Genomic DNA, 24,246 nt, shown 5'->3' with positions numbered 1-24,246 from the left:
GCAGAAGGCTTTTCCTTCCCCTGCCTTGCAGAGGGAGATGCCTCAAAGACATCGACAGCAGCCATGTGCCTTCCAACTGCACCACAGAACTACTAGCTGTTCCCATTTCCATTGCTGCGAAGGAGATGTTGGTTCAGTTCCCTGCAGCGGGCTTTGCTCCTGCCTGGCGCCTGCAGCTGAGCGCAGCCCCAGCAGCGCAGGGGAGCAGTGCCCGGCGAGAGGGCTGTGCCCCCGCAGCAGGGCCAGTGCTCGGGGTGCTGCTTCATCCTCCACCCTGCATCTTGTATCCCGCATCCTACACCCTGTGTCCTGCATCCCGCATCCCGCATCCTACACCCTGTGTCCTGCATCCTCCATCCTCCATCCCTCATCCAGCATCCAGCACCCTGCACCCTCCATCCCGCGCAGCACCCTCGGGAGTGCCGTCCCGGTCGCCTCGGGGCGGGTTGGGGTCGGTTTCCCCGCAGCAGCGGCCGGCAGCCCCGCTGCCGAGGGCTCCGGCTTAGGATGCTGTCCCCGCCCCGGGCTCAGCCCCCTCCCCGCCGCCGCCGCGGCCCGAGCGGGCTCAGGGCCGGCTTCTGGTTTCCCACGGCCGGGCCGGCCGGGGGCAGAGGCCGCCGGGTAGGGGCGCAGCGCGGTTCCCGGCGCCGCTTCCCCGTTCTCGGGCCGGACATCGGCCGCTCGAAGAAAAGGGAACCCGGCTGCTGGAAAGGGGAACGATCCTGTTTCGCAACCTCCGAAACGGGCGCAGAGGGCCCGGGGAAGGGAACCGCCGCCGGCCCCGGCTCTGTCCCGCCGCGCTCCGCCCGCCGGGGGCGGCAGGACCGGGGCAGCGCGGCCCGGACGCCGGGCGCGGCCCTCGCCGTTCCCATGGCGACCGCGCCCCTCCCGCCCGCACTAATCATGGCCGCCGCGCCGCCCTCGGCGCCGCCGTGCGCCTGCCCCACGGGGGCGGGGCGGGGCCTCGCCGCCCGGCCGCCGCTCGCCCTTCTCCCCCAGCCGCGGGCGCCGGCCAATCGGCGCCGGCTCCTCCCCGGCGGAGGGGGCGGTGCCGGGCGCGCGGAGGGCAGGCCCGCCAATCAGCGTGCGGCGTGGCCGGGGCGGAGGGCGGAGCGGCGCTACAGCCGGGCGCCCCCGCCGCTGCCGCCGCCACCGCCACCGCCCGCGGCTCCCGCTGCCGCCGCCTGTCCGGCCCGGCCCGGCCCGGCCCGGCCCTGCCCGCCCGCGGGAGCGCCCCCACGCCCGGTTGCCCTGCAGGGCCGCGGCCCGGTGCCGGACGGGGGCGACTGGCCGGGCGCGGGTGTGGACGCGCTCGCGGCCGCCCCCCCGGCCGCCCCCCGCCCCCGCGCCGCCCTCATGTCGGCGCCGCTGAAGAAGGGCCCCGGGGGGCTGATCGGGCTCATGAAGGACGCCTTCCAGCCCCACCACCACCACCTGGGCCCGCACCAGCCCGGCGCCGTGGACAAGAAGATGGTGGAGAAGTGCTGGAAGCTCATGGACAAGGTGGGCCTGGCGGGGCCGTCGGGCCGCCCTGGGCAGGCGGGGAGGGCTGGGGGGCGGCGCCGGGGGTCGGGCTGGGGCAGAAAGGGGCCCCTGTGTGCTGAGGTGGGGTTGGGGTAAAGGGCTTCGGGCTGGGGCTGGACACGGGGGCTATGGGGGGCCGGGGGGTGGGCTGGAGCGCTTGGGGAGGCGGGGTGGGGGCTGATGTAGGGCAGATAGGGCTGGGCTGAAGAGTTTGGGGCGATGGGGTGGCTCTGGGGGCAGAGCGGGGCTCTGGAGTGGGGTAAGTCAGGAGCTACAGGCTTTTGCAGGGTTGGCTGGGGGGGAGAGAGCTGTATGGCTCAGGGTGGGGCTGGGGTGAAGTGTTTGGGTGGTGGGGCGAGAGCTGTATGGGCACAGGAGAGGGTGCAGCGTTTTGGGGGGGAGGATGTGGGAGCTGGTGGAGGGGGATGCGGTGGAGGAGAGGCCAGAGGCAGGCTGGGAGTGGGATGCGAAGATGGGAAGGCATGGAGGGAGAACAGCAGCTCTGCAAGGGATGAGCTGCGTGCAGGGCTGTGGGGGGAACAGGCTGGAGAAAGAGGGGAGGATGCAGACTTGCTCAAGAGGATCCGGGATTTGTACCATCATAACTGTTGTATTCTTGTAGATGGTGGGGTGGGTACTGGTGGTGCTGATGGGGGGAGAGGCTGGGTGTGGGTAGGGCCTGGTGGGGAGCTGCAGGTGCATCCTGGTGGTGCCAGCAGTAGGTCCTACCCGTGTATGACTGCACGAGGGAGGAATCTAGGATTTGCTTGTCTGAAGGTGAGCCTCGGCCTCTGATAGAGCCTGGTATGTGGGGACTGGATGGTGAGGCTGAGCATCTGCTTTGTGGCAGTTCAGATTATTATTTTCTGAATGAATAGGGACTTGTTAGTGAGCTCAGCGCAAAGGCTTTTCCTTAAAACTGGGAGCCTGGTAAAAACCATAAAAGTCTGAATAAAACCCGCCACAATAAATGCATGCAGTTACACAAAGGTAAGGAGTATGAACTCTAATGGTAAACAACAGAAACCTCTGGTGTGGGAATTGGAAAGGCCATATTCCAGTCCCACGCCTTTATGCAGGGCACTGCGCTCTGGGGTCATTAAAACTCCCCCCTCCTCCACCTTTTAAAATGCCAGGAAATGGCTATTGCCGGGGGCAGGACACCAGACCTTTTGGCCTGATGGTGTGATGGGCTACGGCAATTGATTTACTAGCCCGGCTAGGGGTGTTGGTAAATCCATTGTTTCAAGAAATCCCGGTGAGTTGTCAGTGAATGCTAGCATTATTTATAGAGTGACCCAGTAAGTGAGCATGGGCATCCAGGAGTGGGTGTAAAATAAAAATCTTCTAACATTTTTTTCCTGGGATTTTGATTGATCTTCCAGTGTTATTACTGTTCAGCCCTGAGAATCGAGGCTAGGCTTGACATGTTGGAGTCTAAAATGTGCAGTGCATTTATAATGCTGGGTTCAGGGCCCTCAAAGTAGTGCAGGGTAAGAGCATCGCCCAAGTTGCCTGCGGTCCTTAGGGAGTGTCACCACCTTCCTCCCCTCTGGGAGCAGAGCAAGCAGGGCTGATGGGCATACCTCATCCAATTGCCCTGCAGGCTTATGCATTTCAACTTTTCTTTCTCTTTTTCCCTGCATTGTTTATGCATGCAGTGTCTGAATCTTCTGCAGTAAATGCTAAAGCAGGCAGAATAGATTACTTTTTTAAAGACATTAAATTATGTTCGTGCCAAGAAATCACTTTATGTTGGCTGGCTCAACAAAAGACATGGTTTATGGCTGTGCCTTGCTGAGCTTGTGATGAGCTTTGATCACCTTCTGCTGAGACTGGGATAAAGAAAAAGGTATTTCGAGAAGTGCCAGTGGCTCTCTTACAAACATTGAGGGCAAGTGTAAGTGCTAATGTGGGAAAGGTAGTTTGAGCATGGAAACGCAATCTTAGAAGTAAGTTTGACTTGCAGATACAACTTGTAAGAATGTACGTCATTTGTTCTTGTGCATGTGATATAGACGTGAATGTCAACCTGTATTTGACCTCGTACCTGGTCTGTTCAAAGGAGGAGGTTGGCCTGAAAAAAAGCTTTTTCTACCTTGGCATTTTGAATTGCAGTGGGATGGTTGTAGCTCTTAGGTGTAGGCTTATTTTTTGAAGTCTTTAAGAGTTAGTTATTAAGTCTGATTTGTACAGGAGGAAGGATTTGGCTGTGCAAAGCCTTTCAGATTTCAGTTAGACTTTAATTGTACTCACGCATACTTATGAGAACACTTCTGAATTAAAAATCTTTTTAGTAGTGAAGCAAATTGCCAGGCAAACACAGTGCTCGTGGAACTAGTGGTGAGAGGAGCTAAATGAATGGAAGGTGTTGAAAATGGGTTAGTTTTCTGGGCCACGTAAATGAAATGATGGGCTCAAATAAAAAAATACTTGCGTGCATGTTTAATAGATGATGTGTTTGCCTTTCAGAAATGTGTGCTGTATCTGTGTGTGTACAGTACGTTCACGACCTGATTTGTTAGTCTGCATAATTAGCTGGTGTTGTCAAAACATTCGTGCATCTCTGTTTTCGGATATGACTGATGAATTTCCTATGCGAGTTGATTCTTGTCCAAATATTTCCCCCATAATGTTCTCCATAAGCTGCCTGATGTGTTCCTGTCTTTCAGATTCTTTTGCTTGAGGTTCTAATTTTTGTCAGTACTAACTGTTCCTCCTACAGTTGCATGTGGTCACATACAGTATGGACGTAAAATAGCCCTTTTCATCACTGTGCAGCAGGATGTTCACATTCAGCGGAATTAGGTGATGTTTATGCATTTATCTACAGAATAGCGGTTAAATGTGTCTCTGGAAGCTGAATGTGTTGTCAGATGTCTTGTGAGCCTGCAAGCTTGCAGTGACGAATAGCACAGTAAGCAACACAGCGATGTTCTTGCAGTCTCTTGAACCTAGTAAAGTGTATAGATTGGTTCAAGTGGGAGGTACTGCTCTTAATTTGTTTTTATCATGCTTGCTCATCTTATCACTGTCTTTAGCAAATAAAGCAGTGCCTAGTATAAGAAAGCGTATGATGTATTGGCTGGTGAAAACAGTTTGTACTTTTTACACAAAAGGATGAGATTATGAATCAGTTCTTGCAAATGTGATCTGGGCAGCAGATAATGCAGACCACTTGAGTTCGTTGCTGTGGATGGTATTTGAAGAATAGGCGGTGTAGTCACAAGCCGCCTGGGATGAGGTGTAAGGGATGTAGCAGAAGAATGGTACAGTACATGTAGTAAGATATGGAGGAGGAAGATGAGCTTTGAGGGGCAACAATTTGTATAGGTTTGTGCCTCTGTTAAGCAGCACTCTCTGCCCTTCCTAACAAATACTGTGTGTTGCTAAATGAGGGCATTTGCTCAGGTATCTTGTTTTTCCTGAATGCTCTTCCTTGCTTCTGCCACCGTGTACCTAATCCAACTGTGTAACCTGACTGCAGTATTTAAAAAAGCTCATGGTTCTGGCTGTGTTTCTCAGGTTATCTGTTATCTATATGTTGTGCCTGTGACAGTGTGCTGTATATAGCGTCACTGCTTTCCTACGCTGGCTACCCAGTTCCTTTATTTGTGCAAGTCTAATGAAGCAGTGCTGAATAGAAATATTTTACACCCAGAGATCAGTCAAGGCAAGCTGCAGAATCTTGAGGGGAGAGATTCAGTTCCAGGCCTACAAAAATCTATGATATTTTTTCCTCGAATGAGTAGATAACAGATTCTTTCTTCAAAACTGAGGGAGGAAACTGGGTTTTGATTATTTTCTCCATTTGAGTTTGGAAAATGAAAATTGATGAAGTCAATTTTTAGGGTTCTTCGCAGTCCAGCCTCTTAGAATCTTCATGCTAAGCTTGAAATGCTTTGGTATTTCTAAAAACCCAGAAATGTCTCTGTAAAAGGCTTGTTCCTGAGAGAACAAAGCATAAGCCAGGCGAACTTGGATGAGTCTGGATGGTAGTTCAAAAACATGGATTGCTTGTGTTTGTTACCATCACACCTAATCAAAAATATTTGCTGCTTTTTGCTCAATTTCCTTACACGTTGCTGGTCCCTGTGGAAGGCAGGGTAGTTCGCTGAGGGGCGGCTCTTCCCAGGGCTGGGAACATTCCTTTTGACGTTGTCATGATGCTGCAAGTGCACATGTAGAGAAACAAGCAAAATGCAACTGGTTTTGTTGCTGCTGTGTTATAAAACAACCAAGTTTGGTCAAGAGGCAGCAGTTCCTAGTTAACAGTAGCTTTGTTTAAATGCTTATCTTAGCTGATTTTTGTCTACTTGGTAAATAAAGAAGCTCATTTGGTAAGAAAATCACAGCAGTTTTGGCCTTTCTGTTAACTATTTGGGGGATCTTTGCAAGTCACTTGAGAGATGTTTTACAGAGGCTGTGAGAATAAGCAGTTTGCAGAACTTGCTTCTGCTGTGAGGAAGTTTTTCTAATTGATATTGAAGCTTGTTACATTACTGATGCACAGTGGGTCTGCTTCTTCTATAGCTGGATGTTTTCAAGGGGTAACAGCTGAACTGGTTTCTATTACAGACAACTGAGAGAAGTCCATACTCTGACTTGGATGCTTGTTTAATGTGGCTTCCTCGTAGGAGCTGACTGTGTTTTTGTTAAGATTTTAAACCCATCGTATAATAAACAACTTCCGTTGAAGAAAAGGTTTTGCTATCCATAGCACAGCTGAACTGCATCTGAGGAGCATATTTAGAACCTATTCGTGCTGCATAGTGAAACTAGTTTTATTCAGGGGACAAACGTGTTGACTCAATTTGTTGATATGGTTCATTGTACAATGTTCATGGGCTCCAAGGAAGCAGCAGTTGAGGCATCAGAATCAAACGGATAAGTCAGTTGTCTGACCATCCGTCTTCTTATCTAGACCTCCTAATCCTTGGCAACCTCTTCAAAATGGAGGGAAAATTTTGGTAGGTTTTTTCCCCATGTATTCTTGCAGAGGCTTTTTTAGGCGTGTAATTCTTTTAATGGCAGTCAGATTTTTCTGTTTGAGTTTTGATACACTGGGTGCCTTTCTGTCCCTGAAATTGAGTCTTTCTCAGTCAGCTCTTATTAGAGGCACTACTGTAAGTCACATATAATTGGAGATGTCACTTAAGTCGACAAGGTTGCTTTTTGCGTGTACCCTGAACGGCAAAGTTAAATGCTAAAGCACTGTTTCAGAATAAATGACCTTCTTTACCATCAGCATTTAAGTGCTTACAGGAAGTGTATTCAAGTATGCATTGTAGGGAACTAGTCAATTCCTCTTGAAGGTTTCACAAGATTTTGTGGAAATGATGCACTGCAAAAGGACGTTGGATTGTTGTTTTACCTTCTCCTATCTACTGCCCTTAGGCTTTGCATTCTGCAGCACTACATTGTTTGATACCTGTAATACCCTTATACCTGGCAGTGTCATTAGTTTAGGCCTCATTCATGTGCTTGGTATTAAGCAGTCAGATAACATTCATTGGAGTGAAGAACTTTAGGAAACTGTATCTACATTTTGTACCAGCTTCCTCTCGAGTTTGGTGTAAATACCAGTAGCTAGAAGCTGTTAGCCAGCAAGACAGCAGTAAGACTACACCAGCTGCTGGTTCTTAGCTTGTAAACTTCATCAGAAACTGGCCTTGCAACTCTGGAGTTTCAGCCTTTTTTATAACTGAAAGTGCACCACTAATTTTTCAAATTGCAACTTTGCTGTTATCTTTCCCTATCATTCTCTGTCTAGATAATGGAAAATTTTGGCTGTGGTGGATGTGAAGTGGCTTCCTTTATCCTCCCCTATCACATAAACTTATTATCATAAGCTTTTGGCACGTAAGCTCTATGTTCCTGCATGTTAAAGACCTATATTAAGTTCAGCGTGCATCCTGATTTGTTTGTGTACAGGTATAACAGTTGCATTGCTTGTGAGTTCTGAACAGGAGTATTTTACTCACTACTTGTGCCTTAAGTACATAATGCAAAAGAAAGTGCGTAAAAATGCAGTTATTTTATTGATGATCCAATAAATTCACTGTAGATGTCAAAAATTTGTGTTCATAGATTCAAGTTCTTAACTCGAATACTATGTGATCTCGCTGCTAAAAAAATAGAGAACATGTGGCTTGGAAGGAAGAAAAATGAGATGTTTAGCTGCATGCCAAGCGGAAGATAGGTTGAGGTCATCTAATAACCCTTTAATCTAATTACTAGTATCACCGTGGATGTGTTGTTATCGAAAAAACCCCAATAAACCCACAGAAATTATTTGATTTCTTCTATGAAGAATCTAGTTTTGCTGTGGGATTCATCTAACAGAAGCAAAGTTGATGCATAACTGGGAATGCAAGTTCTTGTGAGCTAAACTTTAACCCAGACTTAACTACAGCTTATTTCTTACTCTTGCACAGAAAAATTCCTTTGCATTCAGTATTTCTTGATGGTTGTCATTATCCATAAAAGCTGTTGCTCCTATTAGCCCTTGTATGTATTCAAGGAGGAAGAAAAGGAGAATCTTCTAGTACTGTTGCCTTCAAAAGACTTTCAGCCTGGGAACACTTACTGGCATCAGTGATACCTGTAGCAGTGGAACTTCTGTGTGGGCATATTTGTCCCGAATATCTGGGTCAGTGTGAAAAGTCACTTTTGCAGCCAAAATCAGGGCAGCTAGACAGGTAAAGTTCTGCCTGTGGGCATGTTCAGAGTCTGAAATGTGGCAGGAAGTACTAGACACGTATGTGGTAAGCTACATCCTTGCTGTTTACAAACTCCATATTGCATTTTCTTGAATTTTGTTTTTGAAAATGCACTTGGGGTGAAACGCAGCCTCATGAAATATAGTCGTATGTACACTGGGAGTTTAGTCAGTCCATGTGCGCTTCAGTCCATAGACTCGATTCTTTTATGGTTGCTGGGCTCCCTATATGGACTTGAGCAACAAATGCGGTTTGAGAGTGAATGTTTCAGTGTATTGTTTTTTTAAGTAACACTGAGTCGTTTTTAAGTAACTGATCACTACTTGCTATTTTTACCTTTTCAAAATGGTATTTTCTTCTTTAACCGTAGGTGGTGCGTTTGTGTCAGAACCCAAAACTGGCGTTGAAGAACAGCCCGCCCTATATCCTAGATCTGCTGCCTGATACCTACCAACATCTACGAACCATCCTATCACGCTACGAGGGGAAGATGGAGACCCTAGGAGAAAATGAGTATTTCCGCGTGTTCATGGAAAACTTGATGAAGAAAACCAAGCAGACCATCAGCCTTTTCAAGGAAGGGAAAGAGCGGATGTATGAGGAGAACTCTCAGCCTAGGTAATGGGGAGAAATGTTTTCAAATATTTATGATATAAATCTACTTTAGCGAACAAGAGCTTGAACGTATGTCTGCTGGTTGATACGTTGTCTTAACATGAAAACAGACTTTGAAGAGATTTAAGTCTAAATTTAAGTTTTAAAAAACTGCAATCGTATCTGAATATCAGGCTCTCTTGAACAAAATAGCATGAATTTGACGACCGCTGTACTGTACCTGAAAAGGTGGTGCTTTCCTTCATCCAGCTTTAAGGAAAGGAGAGCCAGGGTGACTTAAGAGTAGAATAAAGCTCTGGAAAAGGTTAATCTTACATATTTGTCTAACTGTTGACAGTAGATCTAACGGACAGAGATATACAAAGCATACAGTTGTAACTTTAAACTAATTTCAGAACTTTGGAGTAGGTGCTGAATTGAAAAAAAATCAGTGGAAAAAAAAAGTGAAAACTACCCCAGTGGCTGAACATCATTGCTCTGGGGAGAATATGTGGTTAACACCCTGGCAACTACTTGCTTGAATTACTTGGTGGGGTGTGTGTGGAGAAGTGCTGGCACATGTTTCTTGTATAATATTGAACTCTATGTAGCGTATTCTGTAATATTGAACTCCAACAAAATACTATGATAGTGGCTCTGGAAGGCATTGTTAGTGTTATTTCATTTTTCACTGACCATGTTGAAGAATGAATTAAGAAATCAAAGTTTCCTTCTGGATTGTTGTTTAGCACCGTTTCTTTGTGAGGTGATAAGACTTACTGTTAGACTTTGATACAGGCTTTGGGGAGTCTAAATATGGCATCTTCATGTGGTACACTTGCTGCTTTTAAAACTTGAGTTATCTGTGTGAGGCCTTCAGGAACTGGGTTCAATGTAATGTGCGAACTCAAAAGATAGACGTAATATAATATCTGCCCCCCCCAGCCTTGGGAGAATATGGTTACTATAGGCAAAATTGGTTCGTTGCAGGTGAGAAGTGGGTTTTGGGAGATGCTGCTAGCTGGAATTTTCAGAAAGTGTTATAGAAGATAATGGATGTAACAAGTGTGGGGAGAAAAGAGCTCATTGGCCTGGTATGTTCTGCGGATGAGGCAATACTTAATGGAAAATTGTATTTTTTTTTTAGCCTTAGCTCAGATCAAAATGAGCTACAGTATGGAAAGCACTTTTTACAGTGAATAAATTGATTAAACTGATTAATCTCTGGGTCTTCTGCTGGAACTGGTCATTTTCTTGTATCACCCTTTGAGATAGTAACAACACAGATTATCATTCAAGACTGAGTGATTTTTTACAGTGGAGTGGGTTGCTCTTAAAATATTTTAAGTAGCATTTATCTTGAAAATGGTTATGTGTGTTGCTCTCATGTAATAATAGAGTTGATGTTATTTTCTAGAACACTTACTGTTGCCTCCAGAAGTAGTCTAAAAGGGTGTATGAAACCGTTTAGAATTTATCTGTGGTATTTGTTCTGGTTAACGTGCATGTATTGTGATCTGTCCATCATACATAGGGAACATCTGGTGAGTAAATGATAGCTATGTCAATTGTAAGTCCAACATCTCACCTCCAATCCCTTGTTTTTGCAGAGAGAAGCAGAGAGAAATAATTCCAGAGAGTTAATCATCCCAGTCAGTTTGTAGTCAAACTAATTGACAAAAGGGGGCGGGGGAAATCCAAATCAATAGATGTGAACTTCAGAAACAGCATTCCAGTAGAGACTTGCTTTCTCACAGCGGTGATGGGAGTCTCTGGGGAATTGCTAATTGTACCATTTATGAATAAACAGCTTACCAGGGAAGCAACTGTGGTGAGTCCTGTAAACATAAGTGTAAAAGCAGAATCACATCTCGGCTGGTTTCATTACGTCTTCCTTTGCTCTTCACTCAGCCCAGGAAGCAGCAGTCGCTGTTTTGTCGTAAAGGGGAAATATCAGACACCCTTTTCCTGGTGCTGGTAATGAGCTGGGTAACTTCCTCAGTTCTCTAATTTGTTGTAGAAAAGAAAGAGGTTAGAGTAGTCTGTGCATATGATTCATATGCCAGTTCAAGAGATATCTGCACAAAGAATGGCACTTTTGCTTTAGGTAGGGATACTGTTTAATACTGCACTTCCAGTGTCGGACTTCATGGTTGTGTGAGCTTTTGGAACCTGATCACTTTAAGTGCTATTTGTTTCATCTGAAACTTAGTTAAATGATTTTTTGCTATAAATGCACCTTTAGATTTAAAATGTGTATAATAATTCCGGGTGAATAAACTTAAGAAGTTTTCTCACCTTGTTAAGAGTTGAAGAAAAACATTAATTTTTTCTTTTGTAAGAATTAATGAATTCAGATATTCAAAGTGTGGAAGAAGCTTTCTGGAAGATTGTCAGCAGCCTGTAAAGCAAACAAATGTAACCTGAATCAGGTACTCACTGGAAGTGCACTCATGGCAGTGTGTGTGTATGTATATATATAAAAAAAAAATCTGTTTTGCTCTCGATCTCGTGCAAGTTTATGGCTAATGTTAGTCTGCTTTTAAAAATCTGATCTAGTGTACTGAATAATGGTTTTGTCTTGACTTTTTCTGACTTCTTTTTTCCTGTTGTCCTTGAAGCTTCGTTCTTCCTGTCTTCCAGATTTAGCATTCATTTTGTTTCCTGTTGTGTATGCTCTTATTTTCCTCCCCCAAATGTCTCTTGATGTAGAGCAAATGCACTCTTTTGACATTTGCATAACTAGCGTGAAAGCTGTGCAGGTGTTTGCTACTAGCAAACAGACCAGTAATTAGAAATGACTCTTAGATTGTAGGATCACAATTGTCTTGATCACTTGAGCATCAGCCTTCTATTTTTATTATTCTAAATTGCTCCTTGTGTATTTCCTTTCGAAGTTTTCAGAGGTTCTCCAGTGTGTTCATCCAAGGTGGACGAAGGCAGAATTGGAGCACAGCTGCGGAGAGCACCGTGTCTTGTTGCTGCTTGTGCTGCTTTGAGAGTTCATAATAGCTGCAAAGATGTGTGTCATCTAGCGTTGAGTGGTTTGGTGCACTGTGTTGTGCATGTGTTTAGAGTAGACTGTGTGGGAGTATAATATGGATGCTCTTTGGTGTTGGCTGTAAGGCAGGCAGTTTAAAATCCAGTAGTACAGAGTAAGATTGCAGTTGCATATTGAATGTTTAAAGGTGTGTTTGTGAAGAGAATGCACTCCTTGATGTATTCTGACTTTCAAACTACCGTAGAGGTGCTGTGAACAGGGTTAGAAAAGGATTGTGTGAACACTCACTGTGCTTACAGATGTGGGTGAGTGTTTGTTCCTCCAGTTTTAAACTAGTTGCAGTCATAGAGCTGTTAAAAGTGAACGCAGCTCTCCTGTGTCATGCCTTAACCGTCAGCGTGCTGCCAGCATCCTCCTGTTGTGGCTAACACCAGTTAGCGTGACGTCCGATGCTATGAACGCTCAATGGCTTCCTCTCTTTTCTTAGGACTGTAACGGCTGTTTTACCTCTAACACTGTGGTTTTGATGTATAGTTGTTCAGATGAAATTGTTACTCTCTTGCATAAACTCATACTACAATTTTTGTGAGGAGAACTCGCTTATTTTATTAGGAGAGCTTTAAAGATGCTATTTAAATTCTGCTTCAGCTCACTTCCATATCTGTTTAAAAATTAATGCTGTTGAAAGTGCTTTTAAAGGTATGTATGCACTTCCTGACTAATAAGTACATGCAGTAACTTCTAGTTACTGTTTAAAGACTGAGTTTTAGCAAGTGGATCAGATTCAACTTGGTGACTTCTGAGTAGGTGTGTTTTTTTTAGTGGAGATACTATTGCTCCTCTGAGTTTTGACAGCTTATGAGCTTATTTGGGTTGTCCTTGCTAATAGGTAGGTTGGTCTCTAAAAGCAAATTACATATTTGAAGATCTGGTAAAATAAAATGGTGACATCTGCAGGCTTTGATATTGGAATCAAATAGTATTTCAAGAGTTAATCATTCTGGATATTTTGTCATATGCTTGCAGTAAGGTAAAGGTAAGTCACTCGATAATTGGTTGGCTGTGCTGCAGTAATTAGCAGGTATTCTTGAGGCTATACACATTTCTAAAGCTGTTGGTTCCTGTTCTTTACAGGTCCACAGTGCTTTCCAATGCAAAGGACATTTTAAGACTTGTCACTTGAAGTTTTAAAAACAAAACAAAAAACACTCAAAGGTGACGTTTGTAGCCTGTATAGCTGAAACAGTGCAATAAAAGAAATTCTGTAGAGGGTACTTAGCAAGTCTATATGCAAAAGAGAAAGGTACACCTGTTTAGCACAGAGTAACTTGCTGTGCTGCCTTCAGTGGTAAATATGTGACTCTGTAAATATTGTTAATTTCTTGAGTTTACTTTTTAACTAGTGATAACAAAAACTGGTTAAACATACATATTTTTTTCCTCCAATGTGATGGTTCCATTGACTGGCAGTGCCAGTAATGCTAATGCCACAATTGCTCTGAACGTGCTGAACTTGCCTAAGCTCTCGATTACAGTTTAATTTAGAGGCTCAGTGGTTAAGTTGGAATATTTTTTGTTTCTATTGCAGAAAGCTTTACTTCTCCTGATCTCTTGCACAGAGTAGCTGTCATTCGTCAGCTTTCCCCACTATGTAAATTACTTATTGCAGCAGCTTTTTTTTTCAGTTGTGTAAATAGATTATACTTCACATGGCAGGACAGAAAAATAGCTTGCTGATCAGTAGACAGGAATAGGAACTGTCTGTTATTGGGAAAGGATGGATTAGGCTAAAGAATCTGGTTTTCACCAATGAATCAAGTTTACTGATTATATTAAAACAGTCTATTATGAGGGAAAATTCAGAAAATTTATTTTCTAAATAAAATCAGACCACTGCAAATGTTTCCACACTAGAATGCAGTTATGTAAGCTGGAGGGTGGGGGTTAGGTGAAAGGCTGAGGAGAAGTAATTACTCGGGATGTGGACTGGATGGTTAAGAAATAGCACAAGCTATTTTACTAGTTCAGCTTGCGTACTTTGGAAAACAAACTGTTAACAAAACTAACAGACCTGTAGAGGAGAAAATGGGGTTAGGCAGGGAATATCATAAACCCTCTCCATATACATGGAGTTGCAAAAAAGGTTTTGGAAGCTAGTCGATATTTAACTGTCATCTTTCTGACAATAGCCTTATGGGATGCTGGCTCAGCAGGACTGCATATTCTTCTCTAGCTCCAAAGTAAAGACTTACTAGTTTACACAGGAAAAAGCTACCACTATTTAATGTGTACTGGAAATGACCATGCATATCTCTAAAGGGGAAGGAAATGCATGAAGAATGACTTGGAAAAAAAAAAAAAGTTGGATTTTAAAGAGGAAAAAGTTGGAAAACACTTGTGTTAAGCCATGAACCAGAAAGGCCCTTTGGGGGAAGGGGGGTTAGTGCTCTAATCTCATATTTTAGAGTGTTTCCACACACTTGTCCAGTGAAAAAGACATAGTATAAAATGTGGAACTCAAATGGTGCATGGTGTGTGCGAGTCCTCTTTCTGTCGCTTCCTTCTAATACAGCAGCAACTTTTTTTTTTTAACAAAACCCACTAGTGTGAAGTCTACATCTGCATTTAAATTAGAACATCTTAAAGAAAAGAACAGGCTCCAAAGCTGCTCACAGGAAAGGTTTCCTTGCCAGGCTCCCGCATATGAACACTAACTAACTGCTTATTACCCAAGAAGAAATTCATTATCATTTAAATGTTGTTGGAGAGAGGAATGTGAATTATTTCTTTTTAATTTGGCTTTAAATTGCTAGTTTAGGTGATAGTTGTGGAACCTAGCACAATTGGCATAAGCTTACATTTGTTTTAGTTTTCTTTCCATCAAAAATTGGACCACTGTCTTGAAAATCAATTTATGGATAAATGTAAGCTTTCAGATTATTGCATAATAAGGAAGTAAGATTTTTTTATGCTTCTTTGCTCTCAGAGCCTATAAAATGTAGAGTTTTATGGAAGACTAACTGTGGACTTGATGCTGTGGATGGAAGTGCAATTGTGTGATTTAGTTCATAGTAATTATCATTTGGAACGTGGATGGATTTCTTGACGCTGGCAAAAATGTGTTGGTTCTACTTGGCAACCATATCATGTTTCTCGGGTGCTTGGCTTGTGTATTAAGGGCCAAGATGCCATGTGTTGGCTTTCTGTTGATTAGAAGAAGTCTGCAGTCATGGCCCTTTCAGCCATTGTGTTTTGGTGCATGAAAACTTTTCTGAACTATAAGATAGCGTTGAAAAAAAAAAATACTCAGCTTGCTAGAAAGTACTGGACAAAATTAGGGCAGTTTGAAGCAATACCTTGTGTGGTGTTAGCTTGTGAACTTGCTGGCTTTGCCCTCTTTCTGTCTCTGGAAAGTGGATCAGATGGCACTCAGTTATATGCCACCCACAGCTGGCTTGGGTAATGTGACTCACTGACTGCTGCCCACCTGTAGAAAGGACTGTAAAATGACTGTAGAGGGTAAGTTGGTCATGGTGAGTATGGTGGGGGGGGGGGGGCAGAAATGGAGATCTGTTTCCAAATTACTTGGCAGGACAGGTACGGGCTGGGCAAGTGCTGCCATTATCTGCGATCCTGGAGTCTGAAGCTTGAAAAGCAAGCATATGCCAGAGTTATATGTTGAACTGGAGTATGAAAATACCTTGGGTTTAGTATTTTGACAGAATCTAAGTTGGGAATGAGGGATAGACCTTACAGATCCTTCTGCCAAGAAATCGCACAGTGGTGCCGTGATACTGAAGATAGTTTTGAGGCTGCTGAAGATCACGTGTGAAATAGTGGACTCTTCCTTGATTTGGAAACAGGGCTTTTGTGCTTTGTTTCTCCCTTTAACTGTAGCAAGTAGCCCCTGAAATAGAAGTTTTTTACTCCAGTGCAGAGAGCCCAAATATAAGTATAATGAGTGGTGGTGTTCTGGGGAGTAGGTTTTGCTGTGTAGTCCCTTGAATCTGATAAAAGAATTAATCTGTTACCTAGGTGAGAGGTTATCCTTTGTCTTGTCAATCCTCTGAGTATATGTTGAGCTCTTTAAAAAGCATTAATCATATCAAATGAATTTATTCTCTTTAAAGTGCATTCTATAATTTTAAAATGCAGAAAAATAAGTGGATTTTTACCCTCTTAACATTGAAAGAAATCTAGCTTGTTAAAAATAGAACACTAGCATTTGTGCCTGGAATAATAAGTCCAGATCCTTCAAAGGTCAGTAGGTTGGTGCTTCTGGTCAGCACACTGGACTGTGTTGTCCTTTCTGCTTCAGATCAGTCACGTCTATTTGCAAAATCAATGTAGCATTAGCTGATCCTGTAAAATTCTGTATAGTACAAGCAATTAATTTGCTGATTCTAAAATGTCTGGTTTGCTGTTAGTCTGCTATATCAGTTGTCCTGTGCAAATACTGTAAATGTTACAGAGCAGTGGCCCAGCATAACTTCGTAAGGTGACTTCTGTTGAGCCAGTAATAGTTAAGTGGAATTTCATTCACTTCCTGTGTTGCAAGTTTTGTTGAAAGTAGTTCCGCTGTTTCTATTTTTAAAACTGATTACTGTGTGTAGAGGACTCCGAGGCTGTCTGAGTTATAAAAGACATCTTGGGATCACCTCAAGCGTTTCCACTTACTGCTGATATGCATAGGCTGGAGTTTTATGTTAGCATGAAGAGCATGCAGAAAACTTCTTGCTCTTTTATTGTTTTTGGTTTGGTGGTTGTTTTTTTTTTTTAGCTCTTAAATCTTCAAATTGTAAAATTGTAAGATGTAAAGTAGCTACAGGAAAAAATAATGTTTGGCTGTTTGTAGGACCCAAGAACTCTGGTTTTGGGTTTGTTTTTTTCTTAAGTACTGGAGCTTCCATTTACCTGTAGTGGATGCTAACCTTGTCACACTTACAACCAGATGATGTTTAGGTGTAATTCCAAAGTAACCCCAGAAGTGAGAGGGTAGGAAATTTGTATTTCCTTAGTTATAATTTCTTGCAGTAGTACCTAGTAAGTAGATAGTATTCTGCAGTAATGAGCATGTGATAAGGAAATAGAAATTCCCTAGCTGTAATTCTAGCTTCCAGCACTTTTTCTGTCCTTCAGTTGCTGTACCTGTAAAATGAGGTAAAAAACTTAATTTTTTTTTTTTTTTTTTTGCCTCTGGAAATTTACTATGATGTCATATTGAGGAGAATGTCAAAGACCTGAAGGAAGCCTTATCCATCAGTAGGGTCATTGAGGTGTGATTTACAGAAAAGCAAGCATTCATTGCTCAACTAGTGAAATAATTATGGTGTGCTTGCAGCTCTGCGTGTCATAAACGTAGATGGAGAGCCACTGGAGACATGACTGTGTTACTACAGAAGCCATTTTGGACTGTGAGTGCTTTAAAAAAATACAAGTTTTCAGCAGGAGCAGTGAATAATAGTACAGCGATTAGAGTGTGTTTTCCCTCAGTTTAACTGAGCATGTCTCATTTCCAAGCCACCAATTTGTTATTCTTTCACCAAAAAAATGTAGAATTTCTGAAGAATGTAAGTGGTGCATCTGAGTTGTCCTGGGTAAACGTGTTAATTCTGCAATTCTGTGAGGACAGAAGCAATTAGAAACTGCATCATCTGTTCTAGGAGCTTTCAGTCAATGAGTTTAGTGCTAAGGTGTCAGACGCTCCCCCATCCTCTGTAATGCTTTTTCCTTTATTTTTCCGTTAGAATAAATAGCATTTTTTAAAAAGTATTGCTATGTAGTCATTCCTTCAGTGTACTGAAATTGCATTTCTTGTTGTGAGCTGCATTTTTGGACCATGCCTCTTTAAACAGCCAAGCTGAGCCTTCTCTTGAGTTTTGAATAGGATGCTTTTACAAGTAACTTAGGTCCTCTGATTTAAATTCTTTTTACCCTCTTGAATCTTCATTGTTGATGTGTAATTTTAGCCAGTTTGGTGCTGGTTTTATGAAATAAAGCATTTTCTTGAAAGTGTATTGTAATGAACTCAGTTGAGTCATGTTCAGCTTAATTTTGTTTTGGGGCCAAGGTGGAGATGTGGCTGTGTTTGTTAAACCTTTGTTAAACACACCCTGTTCTTAGGCTGAATGTTATTTGTGAAGACCCAGTGTTCACAAGTGTAGCTGAAGTCAGTGGGAGTGCAAATACAAAGATCTCTGTGAAAGTTCAGTCATAATATAAGAAATATGCACAATAACTTTAGAGAAGTGAAGCATTTTGTAGTCAGTTGTCTTGTGTTACAGCTCTTACTTCCTCTGTACAGCGGTGTTTGTGGCGTGCTTTCAACAGAACGAGCTTTACAGACGTGACAGTATGCGCATGTCAAATTAGAGCATGTGAGCACAATATTGTGACTAAATCATCCAGTGGAGCAGTCTCCTTGCTATACGTGAGGAACAAAATTATACTGTGTCAGCTGGTTAGCTGTGAAGTAGTTGAGAAATATTGGAAGAAAATGAAAATATTCTAGCTGGCAGTGGGAGAAATGGTAGCACTATATTAATATTGCCTTGAGGTAAGAAGGGCATTTTAGTCGTCAAGTGCATTAGGTGCTGTATGACTTTGTAACTTGAATTAATTTAACTAATTGTGTTGATGTAGCTGAAAGAGGGAATGCTCTGATTAAAACTGTCCTCTGCTGTTAATGGTTTTGCAAGACTGAGCCTATAAGATGGAAAAACGCTTTTGTCCAGCAAACAGGAAACTGGAAAAGAAAAATTGTCCCTGGGTCTGCGGGAGGCAGCAGGACCAGAAAACTCATCTGGGGCCCGGCCCGTGGAGGGGCTGCAGCGGAGAGCTGCGGTGCGAATGGAAGTGCCTGCTCGACCTTTTGAGTTCCGCTGAGACGCGTGGAGCAAAAACAGTCATGAAGCAGGAAGGAAGTAGCACAACCACAGCGGAGGGGGCACGGAGGAGGGAGGACGAAGGAACATGCCTGTTCGGCCTGCAGAGCCGCCGGCAGGTCTGGCCCAGCCTCGGGGAGCCAGCTGATTAATGAGCGCTGCGTAACTGAAGAAAGAGTCTTGCTTCACGCTGGTTTTTGTTCCCCAAAGCGGTTGCTTGAGACCTGCATCTTTAGAGCCCTGTCAATGTCAAGGTAGCGCAATTTTACAGGCGAGTGTAACTGCAGCTGAACAGGCTCTGGTGATATTTCTGCGTTGTTAAAGAAATGGTTCTCTGTTAACATTCTGTGTATGGAAGGAATAATGCCTCCATGCTAGAACTGCAGGTGTTTCTTAATAAAATATTTGGTTACTGCATAGAATGGAAAAATATTTGGCTTTCTAAGCTTTCACTTTTTACATTATGTTGTTGGTTCACTGTCTAACAATAACAAACTGAATACTTTGCATGTATGTGTGAAAGCACTCACAGGAATATGAAATCATACCGAAATTGTAGCTGTTGCTCTGTCTCTGGACCTAACCCCTGAACAGAAACCTGCTGTAGTTTTTCGTTTAAAGCTGGCACAGGTGTTCCTTCAGCTCAGCTGCAAACAGTAAGGAGAGCCAACTGATGTGTCCTGCGGTCCCTGGGTAATGTTTTCAAAAGTGCTTATATGACAGGTGTTTAAATTCCACTGACTGTCAAAGGGATTTAGGTGCCTAAGTCAGCGATTCCCAGACTGTGGTTGGCACACCTCTGGTGCAACTCTTGATAACAGTATTTGTGTTCATTACTGTGCTTAAAACTTTTAGCTAAAGAGGGCCATCATGGTCTGTAAGAAACATGGAAGATTGCTGGAGGTCGGTGACCAAAAATGTTTGGGAATCTCTGGTCTAAGTCACTTAAGGGTTCTTTGAAGATATTACCCTTCTTCTGGGAGAACACTTGCTTATATTTAGTTGAAGCAATGTGTCCTGGTTTTGCTGTGATAAAACCATAGAATCAATTTTCTGTTACACTTTGTTTTAGTTCATGGGCAGCCATGGTATGCAGGCTTCCATGGTGCTCAAGGCCGTTAGCAGTTTGGAATTAGCCAGGTGCTAAAGCTATGGGGAGTGAAAGCTGGGGCAGCTGACCCAGGCTGCCCACGGGTGTATTCTATAACATAAATGTTCCATTCACTATAAATTGGAAAGTTTGCTTGGGATAGCCTGCTCCTTCCTCTGTTGGCTCTGCTCTTCTCAATGGTTGCTCATCCCTGGAGGGTCTTGCCATGACTATATGGTCTAAGTATAACTTTCTGTTTTTTGTATTAACATTGGTATCGATACTGGTTTTCTTATTTTATGAAATCTGTTTCAACTTCACCCCATGAGTCTCCCTCCTTTTCCCAACTCCCTCTTAGCTGGGGAGGGGGTCTTGGGTGATAGAACAAGTGGTTATTGTTTAGCCCTGGATGTGGGCTAAAGGGAGACCGTTGGAGATAAGAACAGTTACTGATGTTACTAAAAATAAAATACAATCATAATCCCTAAACTTTGATATGCCAATAAAAAATGTTCACTGTAGTTGCAAGCATTTATTTGGTCTGTATTAATTTACAAATGTGTAACTGTTGAAATAAAGGAGTGCGCTCTTGAAAGAAAATGTCCTTTTAGGACAGGATTGGTAACTAGTTGCTGTATGTAAAATCTAGTTACTAACACAAAATATTCTGTAATTTGCTGCTCTTTATGTTCACTTCCTGTGTTTTTCCTGTTGTTTACCTAAGATACAGCTGACTGTTTGTAAAAAATGATACCTGAACCTTTTCAATTCTTAAGGTTATTAGAAACTTTTTTGGAAACAGAATCCCTCAACGTGTGCGTGTGTGTAAAATCATTTGTTTATCTATCCTTAAGCCTGTGGAAGTTCTTACTTCTCTCACTGAAATGACATGCTCAGCTGAGTGCAAGCACTTCCTGAAACTCAGCTAAGGGTGAGGGCTCTTAAGCAGAAGTGATAAGCAACTGGACACAGGAATATACCTTGTCTTCTTGCAGTGTTACCTGCTGCTTTAAGCCATGCATTTAGTCACTTAGCTTCTTGTTCTAGGGTCACAAATGCATTAATGCCCTTGCCTGCTCATACACAAATTTTCACACTGTGATGGGCAGCAATAGGCAAGTATATGCCTGAAATGACTTTCCTTCCGTCTAGTAAATATTGTATACATTAGTTTCAAGCATGCTTAGATTTTTTTGCCCAAATAGGACATGATTTTTCAAGTGTTAAGAGTGCTAGCACATCGTGCTAGCTTGTGCCATATACCTAAACAACTTTAGGATTGCTAACTTTGGAGTCACTTAGCATTAATGCATTGCTGTGAGATGCCAATTGACTTGCTAAGATTGCACGCAAATATTGCACATTAACCTTTCAAGGAAATGGTTCAGAATTTAATTCTTACCAATTACTTCCATCTTAGAGTAACAAAATAATTAGCAGGTTTTGCTCAAGCCTCCATTTTTATAAACTTAGTAAAAACTAATACCATCTCTTTTCTTGCTTGAATTGTAGATGGATTAAATGGTTCATAATAGCTTGGTTTTTGCTTTTTTTCCTTGCGCTGCCCTAAACTGTCATCTTTTCTGTCATTTGATGGAAGTGAGGACTTTCAGAAGATGGCTTGGGGAACAAGCTTTGCAGCTAGAACCTCTGATCTGCAATTTTTCTAGTGTTTGGCAGCTAAAGGTCTTGCAGGGACATGGTAGGAACCTACCCTTGGGAGGGAGGGAGCTGGGATGTGAGTTTACAGTTAAATCATCTTCTCTGTAGTATTAGCCAGTGGCTGTGCCTCAGAATCTGTGTCTTCCCCAGTAAATGCGAAGTAGTTGCTTATCTGCTACCAGAAAGAGGAATACACAACCTTGAATTGCTTAACATTACACCAGGGTGGGGAAATGAGCAGATACTACTGATAAGGTGACAGCCTGCTTTTGTACTGATGCAGCTTCTTTGTATATCCATACAAGTAGGTCCTGAGCCACTCACCTTCATAAATGTGATTGAGATCACAGAGGAAGCCATTACTTTGCTGTTCTGATACAGCTTCGTTTTTCCTTCACACAGGATCCCGTCTAGTTATGCTGTATAAAAAGCTTCCTAAAAGCAGACGGTGAGGAATTACAATAGCACTCCAAAGGTATAACAAAACTGCAAAAGCATGATGACTAGAAATTGTGATACACTAGTAAGGCAAGGGGACTTTCTGACAGCCCCTTTCTGTGGAGACCAGTTAACTGATGAAGAGTGGGGAACAACAACAAAGCTTTTCAGTTGGTGTTTATAGAATCAAACAACCAAATCGTATAGCTGCTTTACAATACACAGAGTTTGAATGTGTAACACATCCAGTAGAGAGCTGTTGAATGGAGCAGCCTACAGAAGAGCATCTGAGTGGTTTTACCTATGTTGACCTTGAGCACCTGTTGTTATCGGACATCAACGAAATGACAAAATCCAAGTCTGTTGGACATAACTTAAAAGTTGTCCTTTCCCACATGATACTAGTTCCTTCTTTTACCTTCAGACATGTGAAGTGGGGGTAAAAAAAAGCCTGTGGCCTAGAAATATCCCCATCTTTTCAGGAACTCCATTTTCCAGCATCTGGAGAATGTAATGGAGTAGAGGAGAACAGTCATCCTTTATTTGGATAAAGGAATGAGAGAAAGAGGCACCACTAGTTAATAGATTTTTTTTTTTCCATCTGCAAGTAGAAGATGACCTATCTAGTGTGTAATAGTGCCATTGTTTCACTCCTAACTAGGAAGACTGTTATTTTGGTATTCCTGTACTACTACAGGCACTGATGCTTTGGGGAACCCAAGCTAGCTCTGTTTCTTCATAGCACAGTTAAAACATAGAGTTTACCTCCTTAACGTAGTCACTAAGACTACAAGGAGGGAAGAAGCAGTTTGTACTGCTGGAATTTGATGCCAATCCAATGCTAGTTTCTTGTGAAGCATGTAACCCAAAATGCTCCCAATGCAAGGCTCTGTTCTCTCTGCTAGGCAGTAGTCCTCCTGTCTTCTATTTCTGGAAATCTTTCATATGTTGACTACATCCAAAGCAGAGGACATCTCTTCTCCTCTTCTCCAACTTTCCAGTTCAGAAAAGGGCATACCCTGATGGACTAGAGCACTCCTGATATATGAATGTCATCAGGTAGAGAAGGGACTTGGGGTACCAATTTGTAATTCAGATTGGATGATTACTCAACACAATATGGTTGAGTGCCCTGACCTTCAAGCTTTTGTGTGTATGTTATTACCATTTTAGAAAAAAAATGCAGGTGTTTTGACCTTCCCTTGAGAGCTGGGCCTATTATATCGGGTAGATGTTCTCTGAGCAGATCTACTGTGTTGGGACCCTCTGGAGACTTGGAAAGACATTCAGCTTACATAGTCCAAGGCAGTAGTAGTTTTATATGCTCTCATAAGGAATTTTCAGACCCAAGAGCAAAAGAGTCTGATGACGTTTTGGCTCCTTTATGCTGTTACTTAATAGGTAATTTTTAAATATTGGTTTTGGACGTTTTCTGTGAATGCATTTGCTTGGGGAGGTTTGCCTTGGAAATAACCTGCCCACCTCAAAGAGGTCATGCAAAGTTAGTCATTGTGGAAGATGTCTTGAAACACAGACCTTGCTGGTAAGTACTGTGTGATGGATGTGTTCTGAACGCTGGGTAAATACTTGAAAGGCGGTCCCAAATAAGAGGAGTTTTCTGGGCTGGGGTACTTCTTGAATTGCAATAGGTACTGTTCCTGTTTTGTTCAGAGTGATAAACCACGTCTGTCTTTTCTAAAAGAAACGTTTATTTTTGTGGTCCTTTGTAGGCGTAACCTGACAAAGTTATCCCTGATATTCAGCCATATGCTGGCAGAACTCAAAGGTATTTTCCCAAGCGGCCTTTTCCAGGGAGACACGTTCCGGATTACCAAGGCAGATGCTGCAGAATTTTGGAGAAAGGCTTTTGGTGAAAAGTAAGTTTCTAACTGTGCTTAAAAATAGAGACGTGGGAACAAATTGCACACAACACACTTAAAAGTACTGTTTTGCGGTTCAGAAAGGTCTTTGTCAGGTTAAAATGAACCATGGGAGAAACCTACTAGTCATTTGGTCCACTCTCCGAGGTGAGATGCAGGACTGTTCCTACATTATATTTCCCAGTTCTTTGTCCTGTCTTGTTTTAAATGTGTCAAGTGATGGGTCTTTCCCCACTTTCCCTAGGAGACTCTTGTACTGTCACAGTTTCCCTCGATTATTCAGCTTAAATTTTCTTCTCTTTAATTTAATTCCTTAATTTGTAAGTAAGCTCCAGGCACTATGCAAGATAATCTGCTTTCTTCTTCCACAGGTTACCATGTTCCCAATGTTAGATGTCCTTTAGCTAAGCCATTGTATTAAACTCTTTTCATCTTCCCTCCAATTAGTCTT

At 42.9% G+C, this 24,246-nt stretch overlaps 1 protein-coding gene across 1 annotated transcript in view; it reads left to right on the top strand.

Moving 5' to 3' along the window:
- The first annotated feature begins 1,356 nt into the window (after nt 1-1,356).
- CBL (Cbl proto-oncogene) overlaps nt 1,357-24,246 on the top strand; it is a 38,090-nt gene continuing 15,200 nt past the window's right edge. The window contains exons 1-3 of the mRNA XM_068418231.1: nt 1,357-1,503; nt 8,617-8,864; nt 23,646-23,792. Of these exons, the coding sequence (XP_068274332.1) occupies nt 1,357-1,503; nt 8,617-8,864; nt 23,646-23,792 (542 nt within the window). The remainder of the gene's footprint in view (nt 1,504-8,616; nt 8,865-23,645; nt 23,793-24,246) is intronic.

Source organism: Nyctibius grandis, chromosome 25, assembly GCF_013368605.1.
Source record: "Nyctibius grandis isolate bNycGra1 chromosome 25, bNycGra1.pri, whole genome shotgun sequence".
In the NCBI taxonomy this organism is placed as follows: domain Eukaryota; kingdom Metazoa; phylum Chordata; class Aves; order Nyctibiiformes; family Nyctibiidae; genus Nyctibius; species Nyctibius grandis.
The sequence above is the reverse complement of the archived record's forward strand: the minus strand, read 5'-3'. Positions and strand labels throughout refer to the sequence as shown.